At 40.2% G+C, this 24,443-nt stretch overlaps 3 protein-coding genes and 1 long non-coding RNA gene across 4 annotated transcripts; 3 read left to right on the top strand and 1 right to left on the bottom strand.

Annotated features, from left to right (window-relative positions):
* The first annotated feature begins 42 nt into the window (after window positions 1-42).
* LOC116736835 (uncharacterized) lies at window positions 43-3,789 on the top strand. The gene is made up of 2 exons (XR_004342679.1): window positions 43-2,950; window positions 3,083-3,789. It is a non-coding gene; the product is annotated as an uncharacterized LOC116736835 (long non-coding RNA).
* Window positions 3,686-7,808, bottom strand: med21 (mediator complex subunit 21). The gene is made up of 4 exons (XM_032589620.1): window positions 7,720-7,808; window positions 7,224-7,338; window positions 6,437-6,537; window positions 3,686-4,270 (listed from the first exon to the last, which is right to left on the bottom strand). The coding sequence occupies exons 1-4, from the start codon at window positions 7,759-7,761 to the stop codon at window positions 4,091-4,093; spliced, it is 438 nt and encodes a 145-aa protein (XP_032445511.1). The 5' UTR covers window positions 7,762-7,808; the 3' UTR covers window positions 3,686-4,090.
* On the top strand, window positions 7,807-12,764 carry fgfr1op2 (FGFR1 oncogene partner 2). Its single transcript, XM_032589616.1, has 6 exons — window positions 7,807-8,084; window positions 8,863-8,999; window positions 9,813-9,930; window positions 10,032-10,174; window positions 10,250-10,363; window positions 12,043-12,764. Exons 2-6 carry the CDS (start codon window positions 8,865-8,867, stop codon window positions 12,178-12,180), a joined length of 648 nt encoding a protein of 215 aa, XP_032445507.1. The 5' UTR covers window positions 7,807-8,084; window positions 8,863-8,864; the 3' UTR covers window positions 12,181-12,764.
* A 557-nt stretch (window positions 12,765-13,321) lies between these two features.
* Window positions 13,322-24,088, top strand: tm7sf3 (transmembrane 7 superfamily member 3). Its single transcript, XM_032589576.1, has 12 exons — window positions 13,322-13,388; window positions 15,313-15,467; window positions 17,134-17,284; window positions 17,402-17,522; window positions 19,315-19,486; window positions 19,562-19,739; window positions 19,819-19,905; window positions 21,067-21,147; window positions 21,234-21,386; window positions 21,502-21,602; window positions 22,429-22,591; window positions 22,665-24,088. The coding sequence occupies exons 1-12, from the start codon at window positions 13,322-13,324 to the stop codon at window positions 22,916-22,918; spliced, it is 1,683 nt and encodes a 560-aa protein (XP_032445467.1). The 3' UTR covers window positions 22,919-24,088.
* The last annotated feature ends 355 nt before the right edge of the window (window positions 24,089-24,443 follow it).

The raw sequence follows: 24,443 nt of genomic DNA, 5'->3' as shown, positions 1-24,443 counted from the left end.
GGTTTTGTGTACATTAACCCGAGCAATAAAACCATAAACCATGATAAGAATCCAAGACTTTCATTATGAGAAAACTTTCTGAGAACTTTAACATTTCCGAGTACAAACGTGTTCATTGTTTTAAACGAGGTTGTAAAAATTAGGCCTTCAGTTTAAATCAAAGTGCAAAGCAGCAAGCCAGAAGGAAACCAGCCTACTTCCTGTAAAGGTCCAATGGGAGCGCAGCCACTGTATCAGGGTTGCTTTCAATGCTTCCTTGTAAAAACAAAAACTAAAAAAAACATCCCAAAGGTCTTTAGGGCAGACGTGTAGGGAGCAAAAAAAAAAAGATGGACCTGATTACTCCTGGGAATCACAGATAAACACAGACGTATCACTGACAACCCAGTTCTGTTGACCCAAACAAAGCACACAGCAGTTCAGAGTGGACGTTAACATTTTCCTGTCATAAATCTCCTTATTTGGACGACTCGCTGGCCTTTTACCGTCAGGGCTGTGTCGTCGCCGGGCAGAGGAAAGGTGGGTGTTCCCTGCCAGCATGTCTGGGTGTGGTGAGCGACAGACAAGGCTGTTTTTATGTTTCTCGTATCAATGGGGCCCACTGAGCTGTGACACGGCACCTATATTTAGTTTTGTCTGGTGCATTTTCTGGCCTGCAGCTCATGCTGCGTGAAGTTCAGATTTAAATCAATCAATCAATCAATCAGTCACTTTATTTTGGTAAATTGTCCACATTAAACGCAGGAAACAACAAAAGAAAAAAAAACAACAATAAACAAACCCACAGTTTACCAAAAAAGGAATAGGCCAAAGCAAAGCTTATTCTTGCCTACCCTGTTTTTTTACCTTACAACCCACCAGGATATCTTCACAATACATATATAAATCTACATAACAGCGTAAGATTTGATCATTAATTTACATTTTAAAGCTCTTTTGAAATTCACCAAGAAAGGACAAAAATCATCATTCAATTCATTCCACAATTTCACACCAATAACTGAAACACACCTAGACGTTATCTGGCTTTTCCCTTTTGCACATTCAAATGTAAACAAACCTGGCAAATTATATTTGCTCTCTCTTAGCTTAAGGAAGACTTTTGTTCAATGCTTTATACATTATTTCCAGTATTTTTATAGAAACAATATCTTTAAATTTTAATATATTACTTTGGATAAAGAGTTTATCAGTTGGTTCACTGTATCCCACCTTATTAATAAGCCTTATAGCTTTTTTTTGCAGCTTAACTAATATATCAATGATTGTTTTACTTGCATTTCCCCAGATTTCTGAGCAATAAGACAAATAAGGCATAACCGAAGAGGAATACATAATGTGCAAGCCTTTAATATTTATTAAAACTTTTATTTTAAACAATATTCCAATAGTTTTTGCAACTTTATTTCTAATATATTCTATGTGAGGCTTCCAACTAAGTTTATTATCTATAATAATCCCTAAAAATGTTGTCTCATAAACTTTTTCGATTTCAACTCCATTTATGCACAACTTTACATTATTACAGATCCGATTACCAGAGAATACCATGAATTTAGTTTTTCCTTCATTTAACGGCAACTTATTGTAATCAAAGCATGTTTTCAACTCACCTAACTCTTTTTCTACTGTTTTTATTATTTTATCCATATTTTTTCCAGAAAAAAAAGAAATTTGTAAATGGATTCAAGACGCCTACAATTATCAGTGGATCATGTAAAAAGGTTGTCATTAAATTTGTTGGTTTTAATAACAAAGTAATTACCAATTGCCTTTGCATTTATTGATCATCTTTTTTTTTTTATTACACATTTATTTTACCAGGAATGTCCTGCTGAGATCCACAATACCAAAGATTTGGAGGGAAAAGTTCTTTTAATTCCTTAACACTAAATCTTGAAGATGAGATGGACGGCTAATAGCATTATGCTAGCAAAGTCTTTGGCATAAACAGGCCCACTTATATATCTTTTTGCTAATTGTAAAATACTCAACCGAAGGATTTATGCAAGGATAAATAAAGATAATCTCAGCTAACTTAAAAAAAAAGAAAGAAGAAAAGTAGGAGATGGGACCAAAAACAGTTCCTTGAGGAACACCTAAAGATATTGGAAGCCTCTCGGATTAAAATAAATTAAAGCCCTGAAAAATGAAATATTTTTGGATATAATCTCATCTGTCTACTTCTCCTTTTCTACCCTCTCAGCAGTTTGTTTTTCTAGCTCTGCTTTGCCCCTTAAGAATTATGAAATCTACTAAAATAAGGGCTCACTTCCCTAAAATTCTCACACTTTCACGATGTAAGTGTTTGTTCTACTTTCTGTAAAAGTCACGAGTCGATGCCCGTCTGTATATTAAGAAACAACAACTTGGAAAAATGATATAAATTCAGAAGCTATATGTAATCTTTTTTTTGTTCATCCATCTTCTGGTGACCAAATACTTTTAATTCCATTGTTTTTTATGGATTTGAATGTACAGCCCTAACCAGATATTTACTTAAGACTTGACGTAAAAAAGATACGTAACCTTTTTATTCTGACAGTTTGTCTTGAACTTTTTCCTAATTTAGGTCAATGTGTATTCCCAGATGTAATGGGAAAAGCCGAAATGAAATCGTTTCTATTATATTTCCTAGATTGTACTTTGTGAAGGGCTCCAGGAATTCTTCTGGCAACAAAACGTCGACACATGATGATGCCGCCACTGCTGTACTTCACAGTTGAGAGGCTGTTTTCAGCCTTTCAATATTCATTTTTCTTGTAAATGCAGTGATATTTATTAAAAAAAAAAGAAAAAAAGGTCTTAAAAAGCAGAGCATCATTTTAAAATTGTCTGTCTGCAGTGTTCCACTCCATATTGTGACCTGGCTTTTCGTCTCTGAGTGGCACATCTTGGTATAGAACTCATTTCGCTGTGGATTAATGACACTTCCACTAGCTTCAGCCAAGTTATTTACACGTTTGGTTTAATTCTGGGTTCTCCTTCCTGGATGGCATGATGGTTGCCCATCCCAACGCAGCTTCCACTTGAACACAACGGAACAGATGAACGTAGCACCTGTAGACATTTGAAAATCAAGCAAGGATGAACCAGAATAGTGGAGCTTAACAGTTCTCTTTCTGATGTCTTGATTTTTTCCCCCCCATGATGTCACACATCGAAGAAGGCCTTACCTTAAAATCTATTTACAGAAGTGCCTCCTGGTGTTCAAATGGTGTAAATCCCCCTCAATTGCCATGACTACCACAACACATAATCTTAACTTTACTTATTTTGTGACCTCAGGCACCACAGATGAGACAAACTTGAAAGTATTAGAGTAAGGTGTTGCTCACTTTCTAAGGCTGTTAGATAAAGAAAAGCTGCATCACTAAAACCTGACATTTTCCCACAGGTGTGTACATCTGTTTTGTCTTTTTTGGCCATTTTTTAGAATGAAAGATGTTAGATCCGATACTACATGAAAGCCTTCTCTTAAATTAAAGGCGTTTCCAAGCATTACATGCAGATTTTAATGCAACATATGAAGCCATTAAATATGCTTTCGAGCTGTGACGTTTATCGTTCAGCACAGGGGGGGTGAACCCATCATTCATTTAAAAAAGACAATAAAAATGATGTTATACAGACCTGATCCGTGAGATATTTATGAGATCAGCTAAAATAAAGTGTAGGCTGTTACTGGAAATGCTGCTCTGTATTTTTAATCACATATTTACATTGTAACCTTTTTCAAAGCAGACTGAAGTGTTTAAGTTTACATCAAAAAAAAAACAACAAATGAAATGTACAACATGGAATCTACATATATAACACAGCGGACGTGTTGCTAGGGTGAATGTCCGAATGAACATCTTTTTTTTTAAGCCCCCCACCCCCCCAAAAAAAAATGCAATTCAGAAATGACTTCAATTATTTGATTTCAAAATAATGCCTTTAACTTTAAACTACATTGGAGACTCTAGTGTTGTTCATCCCAGACACACGTTGGGCAGTGGAGAGATCTTTCCGTTTTTGCAAAACAAACATTCGCCGTGTGGAAAAAAAACACCAAAAAAAAAGTGTCCGCTGGTGGCAGGACGTGACGTCAGGACTCGGCCGGCGAAGGCTGGCTCAGCGCTCCGTTGCGGGTGCGCAGCTGCGACTGGGCGATGTCGGCCAGCGCGTTCTGGATCTTCTCCAGCAGCATGTCGCCGCGGTACACCACCTCCTCCAGACGGGCCGCCGCGTCGTGGTTCTCCTCCTCCAGCTGACGGAGGCTGGCCGCCTGGCGACAGGTAGACAGAGCTGCAGAGTCAACCGCCGCGTCAGGTTTTAATCTTCTTTTACTTAAGAGTTAAGGATCTGAAATTGTGTTTTTAGTGGGAGTTATGTGGAGGAAAAAAACCCTGACTCAAATGAGGAAGTGGAAGGAAAAATGGTGCATTGGTTTTATATTTTATTTAACAAATAAAAATCTTAAAAAAGTGTGCCATGCATTAAAACACAGAACATAACCGACTGGTGTCAAAAAAATGGAATTGTTAAAACATTTTTTTCTTTTTTGTTTGTTTGTTCTGTTGTCTAATTGGTTGTTTCTAATTTTGGAGATCAATACATCTGTTTAATAGTTTTGTATGCACTAATTGGTGAATTTTTTTATTTTTTTTTAAAGTGGCAAACATACTCCAATTTTTTGGGATATGTTTGTCCTAGCTAGATTTTGACCTGGACTTTGACTGGGCCATTTCAGCACATGATGATCCAGCTCAGTCTATTGCAGCCTTGGTTGCTCTTACAATGGCAAACGGTGCTTCTTAGAGTTATCTGATTAAAGGTTTTGAATAAAAGTGAATGCCACACTTTTCAGATTTTGACTGGTAAAAATTTTGGAAACATTTTGTATTGTTTTCCTTCCATTTCACAATTACGCACTTACTTTTTGTCAATTTGTAACATAAAATCAAATCATTATTTATATGGACATAAATTCAAGGAGGCGGTTTAAAGCATTTTGGGAAACAGTGATAACATAAATCTGTATTTTACATATTAAAGCCTTTTGCTGGTGAAGGCCACCATCAGGACACAAAAGCAGAGCTCCAGCATACTTACAGCATGATCCCAACTTGATTCTTTTAGCCATCTTATTAGTCATTCCATAAATATATCAAGCACACGCTCACATGACTCGCATTATTTTTACCCAGCGACCCCAGAAGGCTCAGCCATTCACATTGGATCTCATGTATCCTTGCGCTTCCAGAAAAGGGAGCTACACGTTAGCAGCGAGGCTAATTCCATCCACAAGCAGCCAAAACAGAGGCTGACAAAGAGCAGCTGTACAACCAGGAAGTGGCATAATGATGCAGAGAGTGATTGTTGCACAGAGTGACCTCGCATCAATAAGTTTGCTCCGCGAGAGAGGGAAAAAAAGAACATTTCACCGGATCCAATTCCACAAGAATTTTTTTTCTCAACTGTCTGGCAGCAACTTAGTGATGTGTTACATGAGAACCTTTAGATCTCAAAAGGCAGGTAGAAAAACTCAAAGTACTGATCAGATAAGTACAACATAGCATACTCCGAAGAACAACAGTCAACATGGTGAACATTGACTGTATGAATACTTTTGATGCATTTTCAAAATGAAAACATTTAGAAGAAAAACTGAAGTCTGGTTTGAAGACAACAAACTATTTCCCTCCCAGATTCTGGGGCTACCTAAATGGAAACCAACCCAGATGGCTCCCTCTGCTGGCTGAAAGCTGGAAATCCCCCCAAGAAACCTTAATGCAGGGGTCTCAAACTCCAGTCCTCAAGGGCCACAGTCCTGCAGTTTTTAGATGTGCCACAGGTACAAAACACTGGAATGAAATGGCTTCATTACCTCCTCCTTGTGTAGATCAGTTCTCCAGAGCCTTAATGACCTAATTATTCTGTTCAGGTGTGGTGCAGCAGAGGCACATCTAAAAGTTGCAGGACTGCGGCCCTCGAGGACTGGAGTTTGAGACCCCTGCTAATGGGATGCACGATTAGTTGTAACAATAAACTTTGAGAAATATATATTTTTCATGTAAAAACAACACAGTAAAAATACTGTAGATTGGTTGGTTTTTTATAAATTTAAATAAAATATTGCCACATACAAGTCCGCCATGTTGCTTACGCTGCCATGCAGCGACGTTTGCTAGGATCGGTAGTGCTAGCTAAATCTAAGGCTAAATCTTTTCAATTTGAACCGGGGAAAAGGAAACTATTGGGATGAAATTAGCTTACTATATTATTTCAACACTTGCAAACTAATATTTGTCATTTTAATCCCTTTTTTTTAAAATTTTTTTATTTTTTTGCGAGTTAATCCATTTCCTGGACATACAGACGCTCGCACTAGAGCGAATGAGCAGCGCGCGAACTCCTGCCTAAAGCGTTATTGCGAGCGGACTCTTCTGACCTGCAGGGCCGCCGTAGACTCCTCGCTGGGAAGAGAGTCGATCAGAACGTCCACGTCTTTGGCCGTCCTCGCTATCAGAGCTGCGAACAGTTGAGCGTATTCTGGAACAAAGAAACAGAGAGAGAGAAAAAAATCACGTAGTAAAAAAAAAAATCCGTAAACGTTAATGAAGTGTGCCAAGGAGCATTTTTGTTCAACACAGTCTAAACCTTTTGCAGAATCACATTTTGGGATCATAAAGCCACAAACCTCATTGTGGCTTTGCAATTGTTGAGAACACTTGAATTTTATTAGTGTGGGGAGGCAGGGAAAGAGGAAGTCAACTCATTTATTTTATGCTCTATTATCAAAAGATTTTTTTTTTTTTTTTTGAACAAAAATTATTTGATTATTGTATTATCCTGCGTTCAGCAGAGCCAAGCCAACAGCTTGTCATTCACAAAGCCGGATCCGCAGTGAAGCAAAAAGCTGCAGAAGAAGACTTTGGATCAAAGCATGTGGATGTGTTAGAGCGGCCTAGTCAAAGTCCAATTGAGATCTGAAAACTTGTGTTCACAGATGTCCTACCTCCAAACTGGTTGAATTTGAGCCACTTTGAAAAAAAAAAAAAAAAAAAACACCAAATATGTGAATGTGGTAGAGACACACCTCACCGTTTAGATTTGTTTACGTTTGCTTTTATGAAATAAAAAAATAGAAAACCTTACCTCCTTTAGCTTCATATTTAAATCACTATTCTGTGTTAGTTTATGCTTGTGAGGCTGTAATGAACATTTACTGAGCCAACCTTCAGTGGGGTTTGCAGGCTGATCCTTGTTGATGGCCGTCTGGATGTTACTGAAAGACGCGGGTGGAGCACATTGCTGCAGAACGCCGATGGCGTTACAGAACTGATCAGCGAGCTGCAGCAGAAACACAATCAATACAGAGATCGATGAGATTATCATTCAATACAGACGCTGCAGTCCAGCAACGATTCAGGGCTACCTAGCTTTAACCGAATCTAAGTAGACCTTCCAATACGATATGATATTCAAATGTGCCAAGCAAGTAAAGAAGAATATATTTTTCTTAGTAAATTACATATAAACCATAGACTCGTGCATCTAGTGGTTAGCTGTGCTAGCTAGATAGGTTGAAAAGTCATGTATACTGCAGTTTTGGAGGAGCTACTACTTGCTATTACTGCTTATTTAATCAGAGCTAACAAGTTCTTGTCACATAAACACCAACAATAATGTCCGTTTCCTACAGTTCCTTTTAAAAGAGAGTTTTTTGCGAACCGAATTGACCGCGTCTTGAAGTTGCGTTAGCCGATCCGCCATCTTTTCTGTCGCTACAGGAAATCGGGTCCTCTCTCGCGAGAGCGGGATCGCAAACTCTCGCGGAAGTAGACGGGGCTGTTTCGGAAGAGTTCAGTTTGCTGTAGCTGAAAGCGGCTTCTTGGCGCGTCGCAGGACTGACTACAGAGCTGATGTGAATGTTTCTGTCCGCTTCCACTGTCGTGCGTGTTCGAAGGGAACGGACCCACAACAGAACTTCAGCCGAGGACCAGTGTTAGCGTGTGGCTAATGACAACCACCAAACGTCAACAGGAAGTAAAAAGGCTAGCTAAAACTAGCGTCTACTTGCACTTTGAGCTCTTCAGGTATGACTTTCGTATTTTGCACATTTCCTGTTGTTTAAAATGAGCACTGAACAATAAGCAAAAACAGGGGCTGCTGTCAAACATTTTTTATTAATTGTTTAGTGTATCATAGTCCACTATTTGGTATTAGTTTAGTTAGCATACCTAGCAACTGTCAGCTAAAGTCAGAAAATGAGGAGCAGTTTTTATCTTTGCAAAATATGCTGACCTGTCTTGTATATTAATATAAAACAACAGGTGGATCTGTATAAATTGAAATATTATAGATAGATTAATATTTTATCATAGAAATATCGATTTCAGTACTTCAATTTAAAAAAAAGTGAACCTCGTATAAACCCATTAGACACAGTGTAAAATTATTTCTGGTCAGTTTAATGATTGTGGCTTACAGCTAGTAACAACGCACTGTTGAGCTTGTTACAAAGTTAACATGATCTTATGAGTTACAACTATATTGATATCTCTCGGATAGATAAGTAACTTGGATATGACTGTAATATTTTCACTCTATTAATTATATTTTTATGTGCTGAGCTGTACCAGCACTTTTCATTGTGTTTCTAGAATCTGACTCCATCTTTCTTCATTAGATCATATAGTTCAGCAAATTAGATACGGTTTTAGTAAACAACCTATAATGTTTCTTTTCCAAGGAAAGAGTGAGTTTTGAACATGTAGGGTGTTTCTATTGTTAATTATCCTAACTAATTAATTTTAGAGTGATCTCTTCGGAACTTCTCTGAATTTGTCCTGGCTGTGTCTCGTCTCTCCTCAGGTATGAACTGTTCTTTAGAGAAGGTTCTGGCAGATGCCAAGTCGTTAGTAGAAAGACTCCGTAACCACGACAACGCCGCAGAGATGCTCATCGAACAGACAACCTCCCTCAACAAGCGGGTGGAGGCCATGAAGCAGGTAGGGCATGAGTGTGTTGCTGGCTGAGTGTGAACAGAGGTTACTCACGCGGTTCACTCAGAACAGCGGCCTAACTCCGTAACTTTTATTTAATGTTCTCATAAAACAAGTTGGTTTTAAACTTGCTGCCACCAGGGGGAGGTGGGCTGCGTTCTCCCAGAAAGCTGGAGCATATTTTATGTGAACGCATTCTCCAGCACTAATGGGTCTGTGAATATTGTTGTACATGTGAAATGGTGAAAGAGAAAGTCATGATTTAAAAAAAGACTGCAAAAGTAGGGCTGAAGCGATTAATCTTCATTAATCAATTAGGGAAATAATTGTCAACTGATTTACTAATCTAAGAAACTAATCGTTAAGGGAGCTATACAAACAAACAACAAAAAAAAGGCTATTAGCTGATAAAACAACATATTCAGAGCTGTAATTAAGCCAAAACTGTATATGAACAGTTTTGACTAAATTTTGCAAATAAGATAAAAACCTTAATTACCTTCATCTGTACTCCTCAAGTGGCATAGTTTCAGCTTCACCATGGTCAAGTTCACTAAAGGGATGCTAAAGTATTGAATATTCTTACTTTTAAAAAAAAATTAATTATTTGTTTTTTATATACAGTACATACTGTATATATTAATGTATTTCCAGTATTGTGTAAAAGTGCAGGTACAGCTCAGTACAAAAAAAACTTGAGCGGTTAAATGGAGATTCTGGTGAATGTGCCAATTGTTTTCACCGACAATCGATGACTAAAATAATGGTTAGCTGCAGCGCTGTATGAACAGTTGATGATGTGTGATCTCCTGTTGCCAGTACCAGGAGGAGATCGATTCTCTCAACCAGGTTGCACGACATCGACCTCGCTCCAGTCTGGTCCTGGGAATCCAGCAGGAAAACCGTCAGATCAGGGAACTCCAACAGGAAAACAAAGGTGAAACACTTGTGGATCCACGCTCCTTCGGTCCTACGGCGCCGGCTAGTTGACTCATTCTATAAGAGACAGGACCAAGCTTGTGTCCTCTCCTCCTGCAGAGCTCCGAACGTCGTTGGAGGAGCACCAGTCTGCACTGGAGCTCATCATGACCAAATACAGGGAGCAGGTGTTCAGGCTTCTCATGGCCAGCAAGAGGGAGGACCCTGCCATCGTCACCCAGCTGAAAGAGCAGCACACCACGGTCCGCACACCTGACCTGCTGATGAGAAACATGCGTAAAATGTATGGAACTTGAATGTCCTTCTGCTCTTTGCAGGAAATGCAGGCGCACATAGACAAAATAAACGAGATGGCGTCGGTGATGAGGAAGGCGATAGAGGTGGACGAGGGCCGGGTTTGTGAAGACGAGGAGAGGATTAAACAGCTAGAGGTAACGCTGGACACTTTCAGAAATTCTTAGTTTTACAAGTATTTTATACCAGAGTGACTCCTTAAAAACGTATACAGTACAGACCAAAAGTTTGGACACACCTTTTAATTCAATGAGTTTCCTTTATTTTCATGACTATTGACATTGTAGATTCACACTGAAGGCATCAAAACTATGAATAACACATGTGGAAATATGCACTAAACAAAAAAGTGTAAAAGAACTGAAAATAGCCCTTATATTCTAGTTTCTTCAAAGTAGCAACCTTTTGCTGTGATTACTGCTTTGCACACACTCTGCATTTTCTTGATGAGCTTCAAGAGGTAGTCACCTGAAATGGTTTTCACTTCATAGGTCAACCTGCCCTGTCAGGTTAATAAGTGGGATTTCTTGCCTTATAAATAGTCATGAAAATAAAGAAAACCCATTGAATTAGAAGGTGTGTCCAAACTTTTGGTCTGTACTGTATATCTAAAATCAAAGCCTTAAAATGTCTTAAGTTAATTTTCAAAGATGTAAATATGCTAATCACAGGTCTTAAATGTTGTTGTTGCATCATCGTTCCATCCTTAATGTAGTTTTTTCTCTTTTTTTTCTTTCTTCTTTTTTTTTTCGTTGCCGGACTTTTCAGTCAAGTGAAAGTTTGAGTCTCACACAGATGTCTTTATTACATTATGAGACTGGAGGCGGTTGGTTACTACCTGCTAATATACTCGTGCTAGCTAGCTAGTTTTTTTTTGTGTCCATCATGAGAACAAATCCATCGTCAGTTGGCCGGACGAAGTTGGCTTTTGCCACTGGCTTCAATCATCCCCCAATCATCCACTATGTTTATAGTTTTTTGTGTCTCAAATGTTATTCATGAAAAAAAAAAAAAGATCTAAAAAAAAAGTCTTAAATTTGCTGAAAGCTGCAGCTACCCATTATACACAGAGGGAGTGGAACCAGATTCAGAGTGCACTGACTGCAGTCTTTTAAAAGACTGATTTGCAGATTCTGATTTTGAACAACACCATTTTTATTTCACCCAAGAAGTCACTAAATATAGCAATAAAGTTGCTAAGTTGGCAACAGTGAGGTGACAGTTGATGACTGCACACCTGCCAGTCAACAACAGTTGATATCAGTTTCACATGTAAATATCATCCAATCGCTGTTCTTCCAAAATCAAGAGAATCTGAATAATAGTTTATTTCACAGTTAACACAAATACAATATAAGTAACATATTGTTCCCAAAGAGATCAACACTTGTAATAAATAATTACATAATAAATACATGTATGTATAATTTTTTGATGATTTATTGGTGCACGTCTACACCAGATGGTTCAACCTAAGTTACCAGATTTCTGTCTCTTTCTGTTGGACTGGGCCGTATGTTCTGCTTTCTATCAGATAATACTGAATGAAAATGCACATCCAAGAGGTCATGACCTTAAGCTGAGCTCATGAGGTCAATAATCCAAAGCGCACTAGCAAGTCCATCTCTAAGTGGCACGAAAGAATAAAAGAAGCTGATTTTTTTTAATGGTTTAATCCAGTCACACAGGAGGATTTTCAAGCACAAAAAGCATTTTTAAGGTCATACCACAACATGTTAGTAAGGTTTAACTCCAGTCTTTAACTAGACCATCACTAGTTCTCACACACACAACCAACTGTGTCTGTGTGTTCCAGCTAGAGAACAGCGGACTCCGAGAGCTGCTGGGAATCAGTCGTGAGGCTTTCCTCGTCCTAAAGAGAGAAGAGGCCTCGGAGAACACGTCGCTGTCTCCGCTGCTGACCAGCGCCGACGTCAGCCTGCGGAAGAGCTAGAGCTCCGCCCCCTTACGGGCCGCCGCCGCCGCCGTTCCACCCACAGACTCCTCAAGGCGAAGCCTCCTGCCGCATGTCGCCACCGGAGCCCCGTCTCTGTCTGCTGTCGCTGTAATGTTTTGCTTTCTTGTGTCAGTGTGGAGCCTGCGTCGTTTTAAAGTATGAATGAGTGAAAGAGTGACATAAATAAATGCACAGTGGTCAAACCGTGTGAGGCCATGTTGATTTAATGTAACATCTAAACAATCGTAGCATGTATTCCCATGTTTCTGTCTCTGTTTTGGTTTCGGTGGTTGTGTGTGTATACGCAACTTCTTACTTTCACAACTCCTGTTATTGTTGTCGACGGATTTAAGGACAGGAAGCGAAACTTTTAACTGCTCAAAACACTGCCAGGAGTAGGAGCAGATGTTCTCAGGTTCTCTTATTTATGATGGGGGGAAAAAAACAATAAAACTACAATGTAAATAATAGCCTTTTACAGCTACAAAATAAATTAGCTTAAAAATAAGATGATTTACTTGAAATATGTTTATTTACAGTGCTTTGCATTGTTTGTTTTACAAATAAAAATCTGAGAAGTATGGTGTGAATTTACTCTGATATCTCCAAGTGAAATTTGGTCCGTCTAGCTGCTTCCAAGATGTTGAAAGGTCTAGTCAAAGTTCAAGAGAGAATATCGGACTTGAAGTTTGATCCCGTTAATTATTTTCTGACCTTTTCTCTTAAGTTCTTGGTTTTAGTTTTTGTCATTGTTTAATTATGATGTGTTTTAAAAAAGAAATAAAAATGCATAAGAAAAAATATATATACATATTTATATATATATAAAATCAAATTTGCAAAAATCAAAGTCATTTAATACTGAAGTTCACGTTAACTCGAAGTATCGCGGGATTAGAGGCGAGATTTCCATGCCAGAAGGAGCCTGTTGTTGAACCAGCAGAGCGGCAGGGAGCGGAGTGAGGGAGACAAGTTGGGGTTTGTTGCAGGGAGCAGACCTCAGCTGTCCACTATGTCACTATCGCGGTTGGTGGGACGAAAACACGGACGAGTTCGCGGTTTCCGGTGATTTTTCAACCACCGACAGGTTGAAGTGTTTTTTATTTTTATTTTTGTCGGGCAGGTAAACCGGAGGGAAATGTCTCACTGGATGTGGAGTCCGCTGCTGCTCTTCTTCGCATGTGAAGTACAAGCTCAAGCGGAAAGTGAGTACAGTCACGGCTACGGCGTGTTAGTGTGTACTTTTCTTTTTTTTAAATAAATCTTCTTCATAAATCATTTTATCTGTATAAAATTGCTGAATTCATTGCGGTTTTTCCTGTTAAGCTAGCAGGACAGGTAATTCCGCTCGTGCAGAAAAGCATCTGTAGCTTAGCTAGCTAAAAAAAAAAAACCGACATATTTAGTCCACTAACCTCACTATAAGAAATAGGTCGATTAAAATTAATTATTAAAGTGGCAGGTGCCTGATGTCAGTGGAATAAACATGAAGGAAAGTCAATAAAATGCAGCAAACCTCAGTCTGGGTAAAGTAGTTTTAAGTTCATAGAATTGCACTTATAAGGAATTTAGAGGCACCAGCAGGTGAAAACATTAGGTTTTACTTTGTTAAACTAGATGTTTTACGTAATAATGACATTTTTAAAAGTCAAGGTATTCGATCATATAAAGAGATGTTGGCATTGAGATTGGGTTCCTTCAGCTCATTCCTTCCAAACAGGCTGAGGAATGAAAACATCCATAATTAACCGATTATTCTGCCTGATTTGTGTGTGGGGGGACATCTTGGGAGGCAATGGAAGCAGATGATCAGATGATTCACTTAATTAATCCTGGTATATCTGAGGCTTGGCCTGACAAAAATATATTTGTACTCATTATCAAAGAAAGTCTTCCATCAAATCTTGCCCATTAGCAGCAGTGGAGATTAAGGGAGTATTCAGACTTACGCAGAGTGAACGGATTTTTGATTTTCTTGGAAATTGCCGAAGATCAACAACTTTCAAAGAGAAGAAATGTGAACATCCTTTAGAGCATGACAAGCTTGAATTTCTTTGAGATGAGAAGTCATTTTGAATAAAAAAAAAAAACAATTGTCTAATTCTAATCTCTGGGCATTTGTAGTAAAAAACAAAACAAAACATCTAATTGCTCTTATATAAGATGGAGATCAGGCTGTGAACGCATGGCACATAAATGATATGCAAATATTTCATCTAAGCATTCCTGTAGTGCAGTGTTTCACTTGCTGACATTGCAGCGACAAGAATTGTGATTGGATATATATTCTGCAGCTCTCCAGAAATCTATTTTGGTGAGCAGCAGCTCGCATTTGAAAAGTCAAAATTAAGGCAATCTCTTTAATAGAACTGCTCTACAAAAATCGGCAGTGAAGAATTCAGGTTTATGTTGACTAATCTCAATTTCAATGTTGCATTTTTAGTCCGTTTTCAACCAAATTTTGCTTGGCTGTTGGACAGGTCTGTCATTGTAACAAATTTTGTCCTAGAAATTATTTTTGATAAACAATGAAATAGTCATTTTGAGACCATTTTTAACAAATAAATAATAATAATAATAATAATAATGGTTTAATAATGCAAGTAAACCCACTCAAGCATAAAAAAAAAAACCCTTTAATTTCTAAAGAACATTTTAACATTGGATCTGGAAAACATTTCACGCATAAAAAAAGCAAATAAAACAACAATAATTCAAATGGATTATGAAGTCTTGATAATCAAAATTGCAATAAAAACAATAATCATCTCAGGGAAAACAGGCCAAAGTGGGAGGGAGTGGAAGCTAACAGTTCGTACCATGTGTCAAAAGCTTTGCAGTGTTTCACAAAACTTTTAACGATATTGCGCTCATTTTAATTTATCATCCCATTAATTGATTTATTGATAATTATGACCGGCTTACTGTTGAGCCCTTCAAAAACACTTCCTTAATCCAGGAGGGAAATTAAATGCTAACTCATACTGTTCATGTTGTTGATGCTAACGGGCGTAGGCAAGAACCATCTCCTCTAGCAGCCTGTGTCGTAGCGCAGCGGTAGAAGACTCTGACTGAAGATAATGATTCCTGGACGTCCACGTGACCATCTGTGTCGTGTTGTGTCCTCAGACCGGGTGACGTTCCTGCCGGGGTCGTTCCAGAACGTGAACGTCTCTCTGAACGAGACGGTGGAGGCCGTGGTGACCCGGATCCCTCCGGACGTGGCCTTCATCACGCTGCAGTTCCACACGCTGCACCGCAACGCCACGCTCTCCTACACCAGGGTGAGAGGAACAGGGATTACTTTCATGCATCCGCTCACTGCAGTGAAACGCGAGGAAGTGGGATTTACTTACCAGATACAGTAAATGTCGGACTGTTTGTGGCAGAAGCTTTGTTTCCTTTAATGTTCCTGTGATCTCAGGTGTAGCTTCAGTGAACCGGGCGAGTTAAATCAGCAAAACAAGTGCGTTTTTAATTTCTCCCGCTAATGCTCGGGGTCACGGAGTGCGCTAAAACCGTTCTGCCGCCACGGAATGAATGAATGAGGCTTTGTGAGGCGGGTCGGCTGACCCCCTGAGAGAAGTCCCAGTCAGCTGATGTACAGTCCTCAGGTCAGGAGCAGCAGACGAAACGACTTCCAGGAGAGGGAGGGGGGTAATCAATCTTCTGGTCAGGGTCCCAAAGTCTCTGAGAGGAAAAAAAATCTCCCCGCGGGGTCAGGGTGGCACTTACAAGTCAGGGAATGTTCTCTGATTATTCTGGAGGAAAACTAATCTGTGATTAATTGCCTGCTTCAGACAGATGAAAGGAAAACAGTTCCAAGTCTGCTAAACGTGCCCAAATAAAAGGGGAAGTAGAGTTTTTCAGCAACAATGTAAAGTCATTCTAAAGATTTTAACTTCCTGTATGTGATATCTTTAATCAGTTCCCCATTTTTTCCTTGCTTTGATCAATTACTTTTAGGATTTTTTTTTGGTTGTGTCTACACCTTTCACAATAACAAATATTGCTGGACAACTTATAGTTTTAAAGTAATGTAATAATAATGCAGGAACACGTTCTCGAAGACCAACAAACTTAAAATTCTAATGAATATTTAACAGTGGAACTGGGGCACAGTTAAAATATCCCAAATAAATAAAAAAAACAGACACAACAAATGAAATTAATCATGATGTCTCTGTAAACAAAATTGTTCTTCAAAGAAAGCTCTAATTGAGACCTGAGCACCAGACTGAGGACTTTAGTCATCCAGTTTTTGGTTGATAGAGCGAAAATAGAGAAGAACAATAAATCACGCAAATGGAAATGATGAATCTCAAAAATCATCTCCGAATCGAATTGTGACCCTGAAAATTGGAATCAAATCCGTTGACAATGAGAGCAATCTGAAGGCGACGCATAAAAACCTGATCAGTTATGGATTATTGAGTATTTCCTACAGATGGAGCCTCTGCGCTGGATTCGCAGTAGACTGTGGTTGTTGCTGGCGTTACAATGAAGCTGTGATGGAGAGGAACAACAACAAGCCGGTTGTTGTTGAGTCGCAGTTAAATGTTGACTGGTTTCTTTGTGGTCCGACAATACGGAGCCAGACTTGTCCCCAGTTACTGCTCTGGTGAAAATTGCAGTTTAAAAATCTCCTGATTGGGATACAGTTGTGACGGAAAACATTTTCTGTAGGCTAAATAACTACCCTTTAATTAAAGTTATATTTTGATTAATGAAGAAATAACCAACCCTCTTCAGTGTGGAAGTTTAAGGAAGACTCAAACTCATTCGTTTCCAGTGCCAACAGTGTTTAGTCTGTTTAAAACAAACTCTTGTCAATAACTTTAAATTTATCTTCAGTCTAACTGCGGCTAATTCTGCTTTTTTCTTTAACGAGGCTGATTAGTGCGTCCAAATAGAATAGCTAAACGCCTGAGTTTGACGTCTGTGTTCCAGATCCCAGATGAAGGTCCTTTCCTGTCGGCCGTGGACTCTGGGCTCCTCGCGGCTCTGCAGCCGGCCCAAACCCTGCTCTCCTTGTTCCTGTCTTCTCCCGACGAGGAACCCGTCTCTGGGACCGGAGTCATCCTCTCTTACTCCAGCACTGGTACGGAGAGCAGGAAGTTGCGCACTCTCAGTCACGAAACGCGTTTCTGCAAAAGATTTCACCACAAACTGAGAAGCAAACTATCTATCTAGTTTTTGCACTGGTGGTTCTTTCCAGCGCCGGTCCCTGGAGCCTGCAGCATGGAGTCCAGCCTGGACGTGGATCCCAACGTCTACATCAGCTACAACCTGTACGAGACCACCGTCCGCTTCGGCCCCGCTAATTTAGGATACCAGAGGTGAGCCGGGGAGAGTTTGCTTCACTTCCTGTTTAGCCACTCCGGTTGCAGGCTTCAGCAACACTGCAAACACACCAAGCAGATCAGTTTTTTTTGTTTTTTTTTCATGAATATTTCTGTGTGTTGAACCTCGATGACTTATTACTAGGAAACATTTGCAATGGTTTGTGGACTGGAACGCTACATTAGACCGAAACGCTGTTTTGTGTTTTTTCTGTCGCCTTGCAATGTCATGCATGAGGTTTAGCAAGCAGCTACTTATCTGATTAGTTTTTAGAGAAGACAGGAAGTCAGTTTTGATTTAGATCAACATCTACACTGCAAAAAAACAAAATCTTACTAAGTGTTTTTGGTCAAGTTTCTACTTCAAAAGTACAATTGAAATAAGAGAAACTCAAAAGTAACTTTTCTGCAAGAAATAAGAGCTTGTTTTCAATGAATAATTCCTCAGTTCCACTAGAACTATTTCACTAATAACATGAGGAAAATTTCTTGCTATGAATTAAATAATCTACCAGTGGAACTAGTGGGTTTTTATTTATTAATATGAAGGAAATATTTACTTAAAACAAGCTCCTATATATTGTTGAAAAGTTACTTGTAAGTTAGTTTTCTCTTACTTCAAGTGTACTAAGATATTTGCACTACAAACAAGACCAAAAGCACTTGGTAAGATTTAATGTTTTTGCATTGTAACTCATCCCAAAGATTTGAAAAGCTGCAGCTTTGACTCTGAAATGTTGCAAAACCGCCACACGTTGGTGGCAGGTTCTCGTTTTACTGTCGGTTTGCGACTTTCAGGCGTCCTACTGGTGCAGGAACCAAAGCAGAGCAGACTGATGCACATCAGCTGTTTATCAGCGCTCACATCGCGTTTGTGTGCCGCCCTGACGAAAGAAGTGAAAACGCACCAGTCCGTGTCTGTTCTCTCTGCACACGATGCGCCAACAACAATTAAACAATTACTGTTTACTGTGGGTAATGAGATCCACAATCATTTTCATGTGACGGAGATGTATGTAATGTTTACTGTTTGCATATGAGGCGGCAGTCAAGTCAAAATCAGTCCCTGATGTTTTTTAGAGTTTACATTTATGGGCCTAACCTGACCCAAAATGTGGTCGGGCTCAGGCTTCTCTAATACGTTTGATTAGATCAGAGAAAGACAAACCAAACTGTAAAGTTGTGTTAATTTGCTTTCTAGTCTAAATTAGAGGTACAGAAAAAAAATCTGTTCTATAGAAAATCTGCCATCAGAGAAGCATTTGTATTTTGAATAATTATTTGATTTTTTTTTTTTATTTAAGAAAAAGTTAGGCAGCTAAACTAACCTATTACTGGTCATTTAAGCTGCAGATTTTTATGCACAATTCTATGTTTGAAAAATGTGGATCTCTATTCTACATATAACAGACAGCTTACCCTGTTAAGGAAAGAGAATAAGGTGTAGAGTTTCATTAGACTGTAACAAGTGCAGCACAAAGCACAGGCAGCCCCGCCCTGCTCTTCTCCTATCAGTCACATCCCAGATGATTTGCTCTTGACTCGCGCTGCGGTTCCAACAAGCGACAAAGTGGAGCAGGAAGATGCGAAATGAAAGATTAAAACACAAAAAAGTTGCACTGCTGACTCAAGTTGTGCTCTAAAAACTAAACCAGTGAAATTTTACTAAATAATATGTCGAGTTTAGATTTGATTCAAACTTAGTCGGGTCAAGTTGGGTAATTTTTTAAAAAAAAATTTAGGTAGATATTAGCTCTCTTTCTTTCTTTCTTTTTAAAATCTTTGTCAGAGGCCAAACCCCGGCAGCCTGCGACACGTCGACAGCAAGCGACACGCGCTGGCGCCTGGAGTACGACGTCTACCAGTACTTCCTGCCCGAGAGCGACCTATCAGAGAGCAGCCTGTTCAGCAGCCTCAAGGCTGTCGCCGACGCCCGAGGCATGGCGGCGAGCGGCAGACTGGTGAGAACCAAAACATGACCAGTAAACTATACGTTTAGCGACGCATCGATGAACGGCCGTCTTGTCTCCTGTAAGGTGGTGACGCTGAAGTCAACGGACAAGACGGCCGTGGCGTTCAGCTCCATCCCCGGTCAGGGCGTCATCTACTCCGTCATCGTCAGAGACCCCATGTTGAACACCTCCGCCTCCTACGTTCCTGCCCACACCTACGCCTGTAGCTTCACCTCCACTCTGGACGGCTGCCAGACGCTCGGTTAGCATCTGTCGTTGCCGCTGGTTTAACATCAATGTTTTAAAGAATTTAGTTTAAGTTAGGTGTGAACGTGTTGCAGGAAAAATATCGACAAAAGTTTTCTTCACCATCGCTGGCTTGGCAGGCTTGTTCGTCTGCTTTTTCGGCCATCGATTCTTCAAATGTGGTGAGTCGACACACTAACAGATGTATTCTTATCTGTTGGTGATGTAGAACCTGCTTTGTGATACTTAAAATAAGAATCCCTCAATAAAACTCTTAATTTTGAGATCTAACAAACAGGCACCTCAACCAGGGATTTATGAGCGTTCTGCTGAGTCTACCTGATTACATCTCAAATTCAAACTGTGTTTTTGCAAACTCTTACTCAGGGTTTGTATGGGTACTTGAAATCCTTCAAAATGCTTGCATTTCAATTAGGCCTCTTTAAGGTTTGGAAAATTCTCGTTTTCTGCAGAAAGTCCTTGACAGTGCTTGATATTCAAACTGAGCAGTTTTGTAATAAACTGCAATCAGACGTTTGATTCAAACCCTACATTTGGAAAACATGTACAGCTGAAACCAGATTTTTACGTACACCTAATTAAAGACAGCAAATTTTTTTTCTTCTCACATTTAAGTTAGATTGAAGTAAGTTTATCTTTAGGTTAGTTGGAATTACCAAAGTGATTTTATGTGACATAAAATTATATTTTAGTTTGCTAAAATATCCCTGCTGTAGAATGTCGAATACTGCCACAATACATTGTTAATAACGATAATAAATGATGTCATGTGGTAGTGATTGTAAATGCTTGAAAAGTACTTGAATTTTACTGTGTAATGTGCACAAACCCTGCTTATCTTAGCAGGCAGTGAAGGAGTTGTACAAAACACAGAAGTGAATGGAAACAGCTAGAAGTCTTACTTCTCAGTCTGTAGTTTGTTTTTTGGTTTAGGAGTTAATTCTCAAGACTCTTCATGCCTCTTCATCACATCCACCTAATGCCACACAGTGATTGGAAAGGAAGTGTAATTATTATGGGGGAACACAGATGTTTTGTATCAACAGAGGGCTCACGCTAATAAAAAATAAACTGCTATAAAACAAGTCATTTTTTAAACTGAGAAACATTATGCTCACAAACAACATCTGTGGTTTCACATACTACATCGCCATTCATGTATGTTTCAGGAAAATATTTTAAAATAACTTTCAAACTGTGAAAAACAATAGAAAGACATGGAAATATGATGAAGGTAACACTTTAGGAAGCTAATGGAGCTAATGTGAGTCAATCTACTTCCTGTATGGGTTAATTTGTCTTTCTCTCTTCCTGTGGTTCAGAGCTGTTCTGCATGGGATTCAGCTTCGCTGCGTTTTTCTTCTTCGTCCTCATCACAAGGACCACGCAGCTGGACTATGACAGTGAGACCCTCCTCCCAACCTCCTGACCCGTTCACACAGCGTCAACAAGTTGGGATTTATTTATTTTTATTTTTCTCCACTCCCAGTCCGGCTGACCGTGTCCGCTGTGGTGGGGGTGGTGGGCGGCGTCGTCCTGGTGATGAGCTGGTGGCGCTTCGGCTCCGTCATGGCCTGCGTGGTCGTGGTCGGCCTGATGCTGGGCTTCCTCGTCGCTGCCGTCGTCCTCTTCACCCCGCTGGGTACAATCCGCCTCTCTCTCTGTCACAGCGCACCTGTTCCTTGTTGTTGTTGTTGGGGGTTTTTTTTCTCGTCTTGTTTTGATTTTTAAATCTGTGCCTTGCCGTTTGAACACAGGAGACCTCGAAGTGTTCAGGAACTCGGACGTGGTTTTCTGGGTGACGTTCTGCTGCATCATGGTCACACTTCCGCTTTTCTTCGTGCGGTGGCCCAGAGAGGTAACACATTTCACACTCTGGTTACCTGACAGCGGCCTTCGTCTGGTGAACGTTGCCTAGTTACCACTGCAGCAAAACACCGGCCTTTCATTCAGTTTTCCTGTGGCAGATGGAGAAGGAAAGTGTTAAAAAATAAATAAAAACCTGAAATGTGCAAATTATGCTAGATTTTGTTTAGGAGCATCAGAGTGAAGGCTGACCGATGTACAGATGTAAGCCACACTTTTCAGATTTTATTTCTGTAATGGAAGATGCTGTGGGAAAACTGGTCAGAGCTGTTAGAGAAAATGAGTTTAAATACTTATGGGTATTAGTTTATTAAATAAACATGAAGAACTACATTTTTTATTTTAATATGAAGCACCACATTATGAAAGTTATATGGTGTAAATACTTTTGAAAGCCAATGTACGCCTTTATTAATAACTTTATTTATTAGTTTAGTAGATCACAGTGGATGGATTGGTTTGTTTTTAAACTGTGAGCTACTAAACAAATAGGTGCCATGCTGCCACCTGCTGGTAGTTTTGCTGCTACTGCAAGTCGGTGAGAAAAGAGATCAGATTATCAGTATGGTGCCCCCTGGTGGGCAAACAATCCATAGTCATTTGGACAAACTGAATGTTTATGAAGTTTATTTTTGTAGCTTCTAAGTTAGATGCGTCTAGTTTCTGTTTATCAGTGAAGGCAACATGAGTGCAGATTGTAGCTCATTCTTCTCCCACCCAGATAAAGTTGCATAGAGGACCAGAGTGGTTCACTAACCTGATTAGATGTAAAAATGGCCGCCATGTTTGAGATTCTCCTCGCTTCTTGTTTGCTCCAGGGAAACATCGTGACGTGCGGCGTCGTCGGAGCGTACGCCGTGGTGCTGGCCGTCAACGCCTACGTCTACACCAGCCTCTCCTACATCACGCTCAACATCCTGAAGCGCTTCCTCAACAACAACTTCAGCGCCGCCTTCACGGACGCGCCGTTCCAAACCATCGGTGAGTTTTCATCGACTTGTTTCAGCGCGAGCCGTGATCAGATTTTTAACCGCCTCGCCGTGTTGTCCTGCAGACTACGCCTTGATCACGGTGTGGGCGGTGCTGGGCGTGTGCGGCGTGGTGCTGCAGCTGTACCGCGAGCGCTCGCGGCCCTTCTTCCCGCCCAGCCCGTACCTCATGTGGCTGCAGGAGCGCGAGCGCCGCAAGACCAACGTGCTGGACCCGAGCCACCACGTGCCCTCGCTGCCCGGGCGCCTGGTGGAGAGGGCGCGGCAGCTGGTCGGGCGGAGGGAGCCGGCGGGCGAGCACACGCCGCTGCTGCTGTGACAGCCGTCGATGCCACGCTGCCACCTGCTGGCAGTTTTGCAGAGTCGCGGCGCAGATGGACAGGAAACGATTCGGTTACTTTTAACACTGACGACACGAGACTGAAGATCTGCAGAAAGACCAAAAGTCCTTCAACCACTACCTTTTTACTCAGCTCTTTTTTAAAGCAACGCAGATTTTTACCTGCACAATGAAACATGGGAGCCGCCATCTTTCTTTCCTTCACTTCCTTTTCGATCAGGATCCAGAACTCTGGAGGCTTTCAAACGATCAAGACTAAACATATAAACAAGTCCTCCCTCTGCAGACCTCTTCATATTTTGCACACTGGATTATATTAAACTATATGATGTTACATCGTTTAGTGCTGTGACGCGGTGTTTGAAACATTACTGATTTGTTTTTGTTCATTTAAATGTTTTAATATCAGACAAAGATAACCTTAATCAACAAAAAGCGCTTCTCAGATCAGGACTTCAATTATTTGTGGGAAAAAATGATCCGAGCCCAGCTGGCCCACAGCATCTCATTCGTCAAGACTTTGACTAGACCCAATCAAAACATTTATTTTTTTTCCCCTTTTGGAGTAACTTTGATAGGTCAGCCAGTCCTAGGAATGTTTTCCTCCTTTCTCTCCAGACTGAAGGACGTTATCTGGTCCTGATCGTTTCTGTCCTACTTCGTGTCGCTAAGCAGGTTCTAATTAAGTTCATATTTAACAAATCTGATTAATTAGGTCATTATGTATTTCCCCAGCTTATCTTTGTCTGATAATAGATTAATTTGATTTGAGATGTGACAACAGTTCATCGCAGCACCTGGTTGCCATGGCGTTTCTCAGGGGTTTTGACACAGCTTTTAGACCGATGAGTGCTGATGACACATGGTTAGATTTCTGAAGCAATTGAATATGTTTTGGGGTATTTTGTTCAGACAAGCCAACATGTTTGTAAGATTAACCTGTTTGAATTTTAATGTATTGATATTTAATAAAATGCCTTCAGTGTTTTTTGGACAGATTCTGCCGTAATGTGATTTCACTGCACTGCCTAATAATACGGGGGTCGACACTAACTGTGGCTGTTTAGAGTTGCTCACTTCGTGTTCTGCTCCCTTACTCATGAATGTGCCTTGAGCTTTTAATAAACGGGTGCTTTCCCTTCAAACTAATTTTCCCTCCAAGGTTCACTTTTAAAGTTTGCCCAAGAGCACTTTATGAAAAATATAATTCATCCTTTGCTTTCTAGCACTTCAGAAAAACTCCAGAGCACAATGCTGCCAACACCATGTCCCAATTCCGATATTTTGTCAAATCCGATTTTTTTTCTTTTGCCAGGGCGGTTCACACTGCCACACGTGCGACCTGTACGTGTTCTGCAGTCTGAATGGGCAAAGGACCTGAAAGTGTCCCGCATGCGCAGTAGAGGGCGCAATAGAGTCAGCGTTCTCAGTGTTCTGCCAGCCGCCATAAAAAGAAGTAGTGCTCATGGACCTTACCAAGCTCCGCCCACAACTGACCTAAAAA

The sequence above is a fragment of the Xiphophorus hellerii genome, chromosome 17, assembly GCF_003331165.1.
Source record: "Xiphophorus hellerii strain 12219 chromosome 17, Xiphophorus_hellerii-4.1, whole genome shotgun sequence".
Taxonomy (NCBI): Eukaryota; Metazoa; Chordata; class Actinopteri; order Cyprinodontiformes; family Poeciliidae; genus Xiphophorus; species Xiphophorus hellerii.
This window is presented reverse-complemented; position numbering and strand designations above follow the sequence as displayed.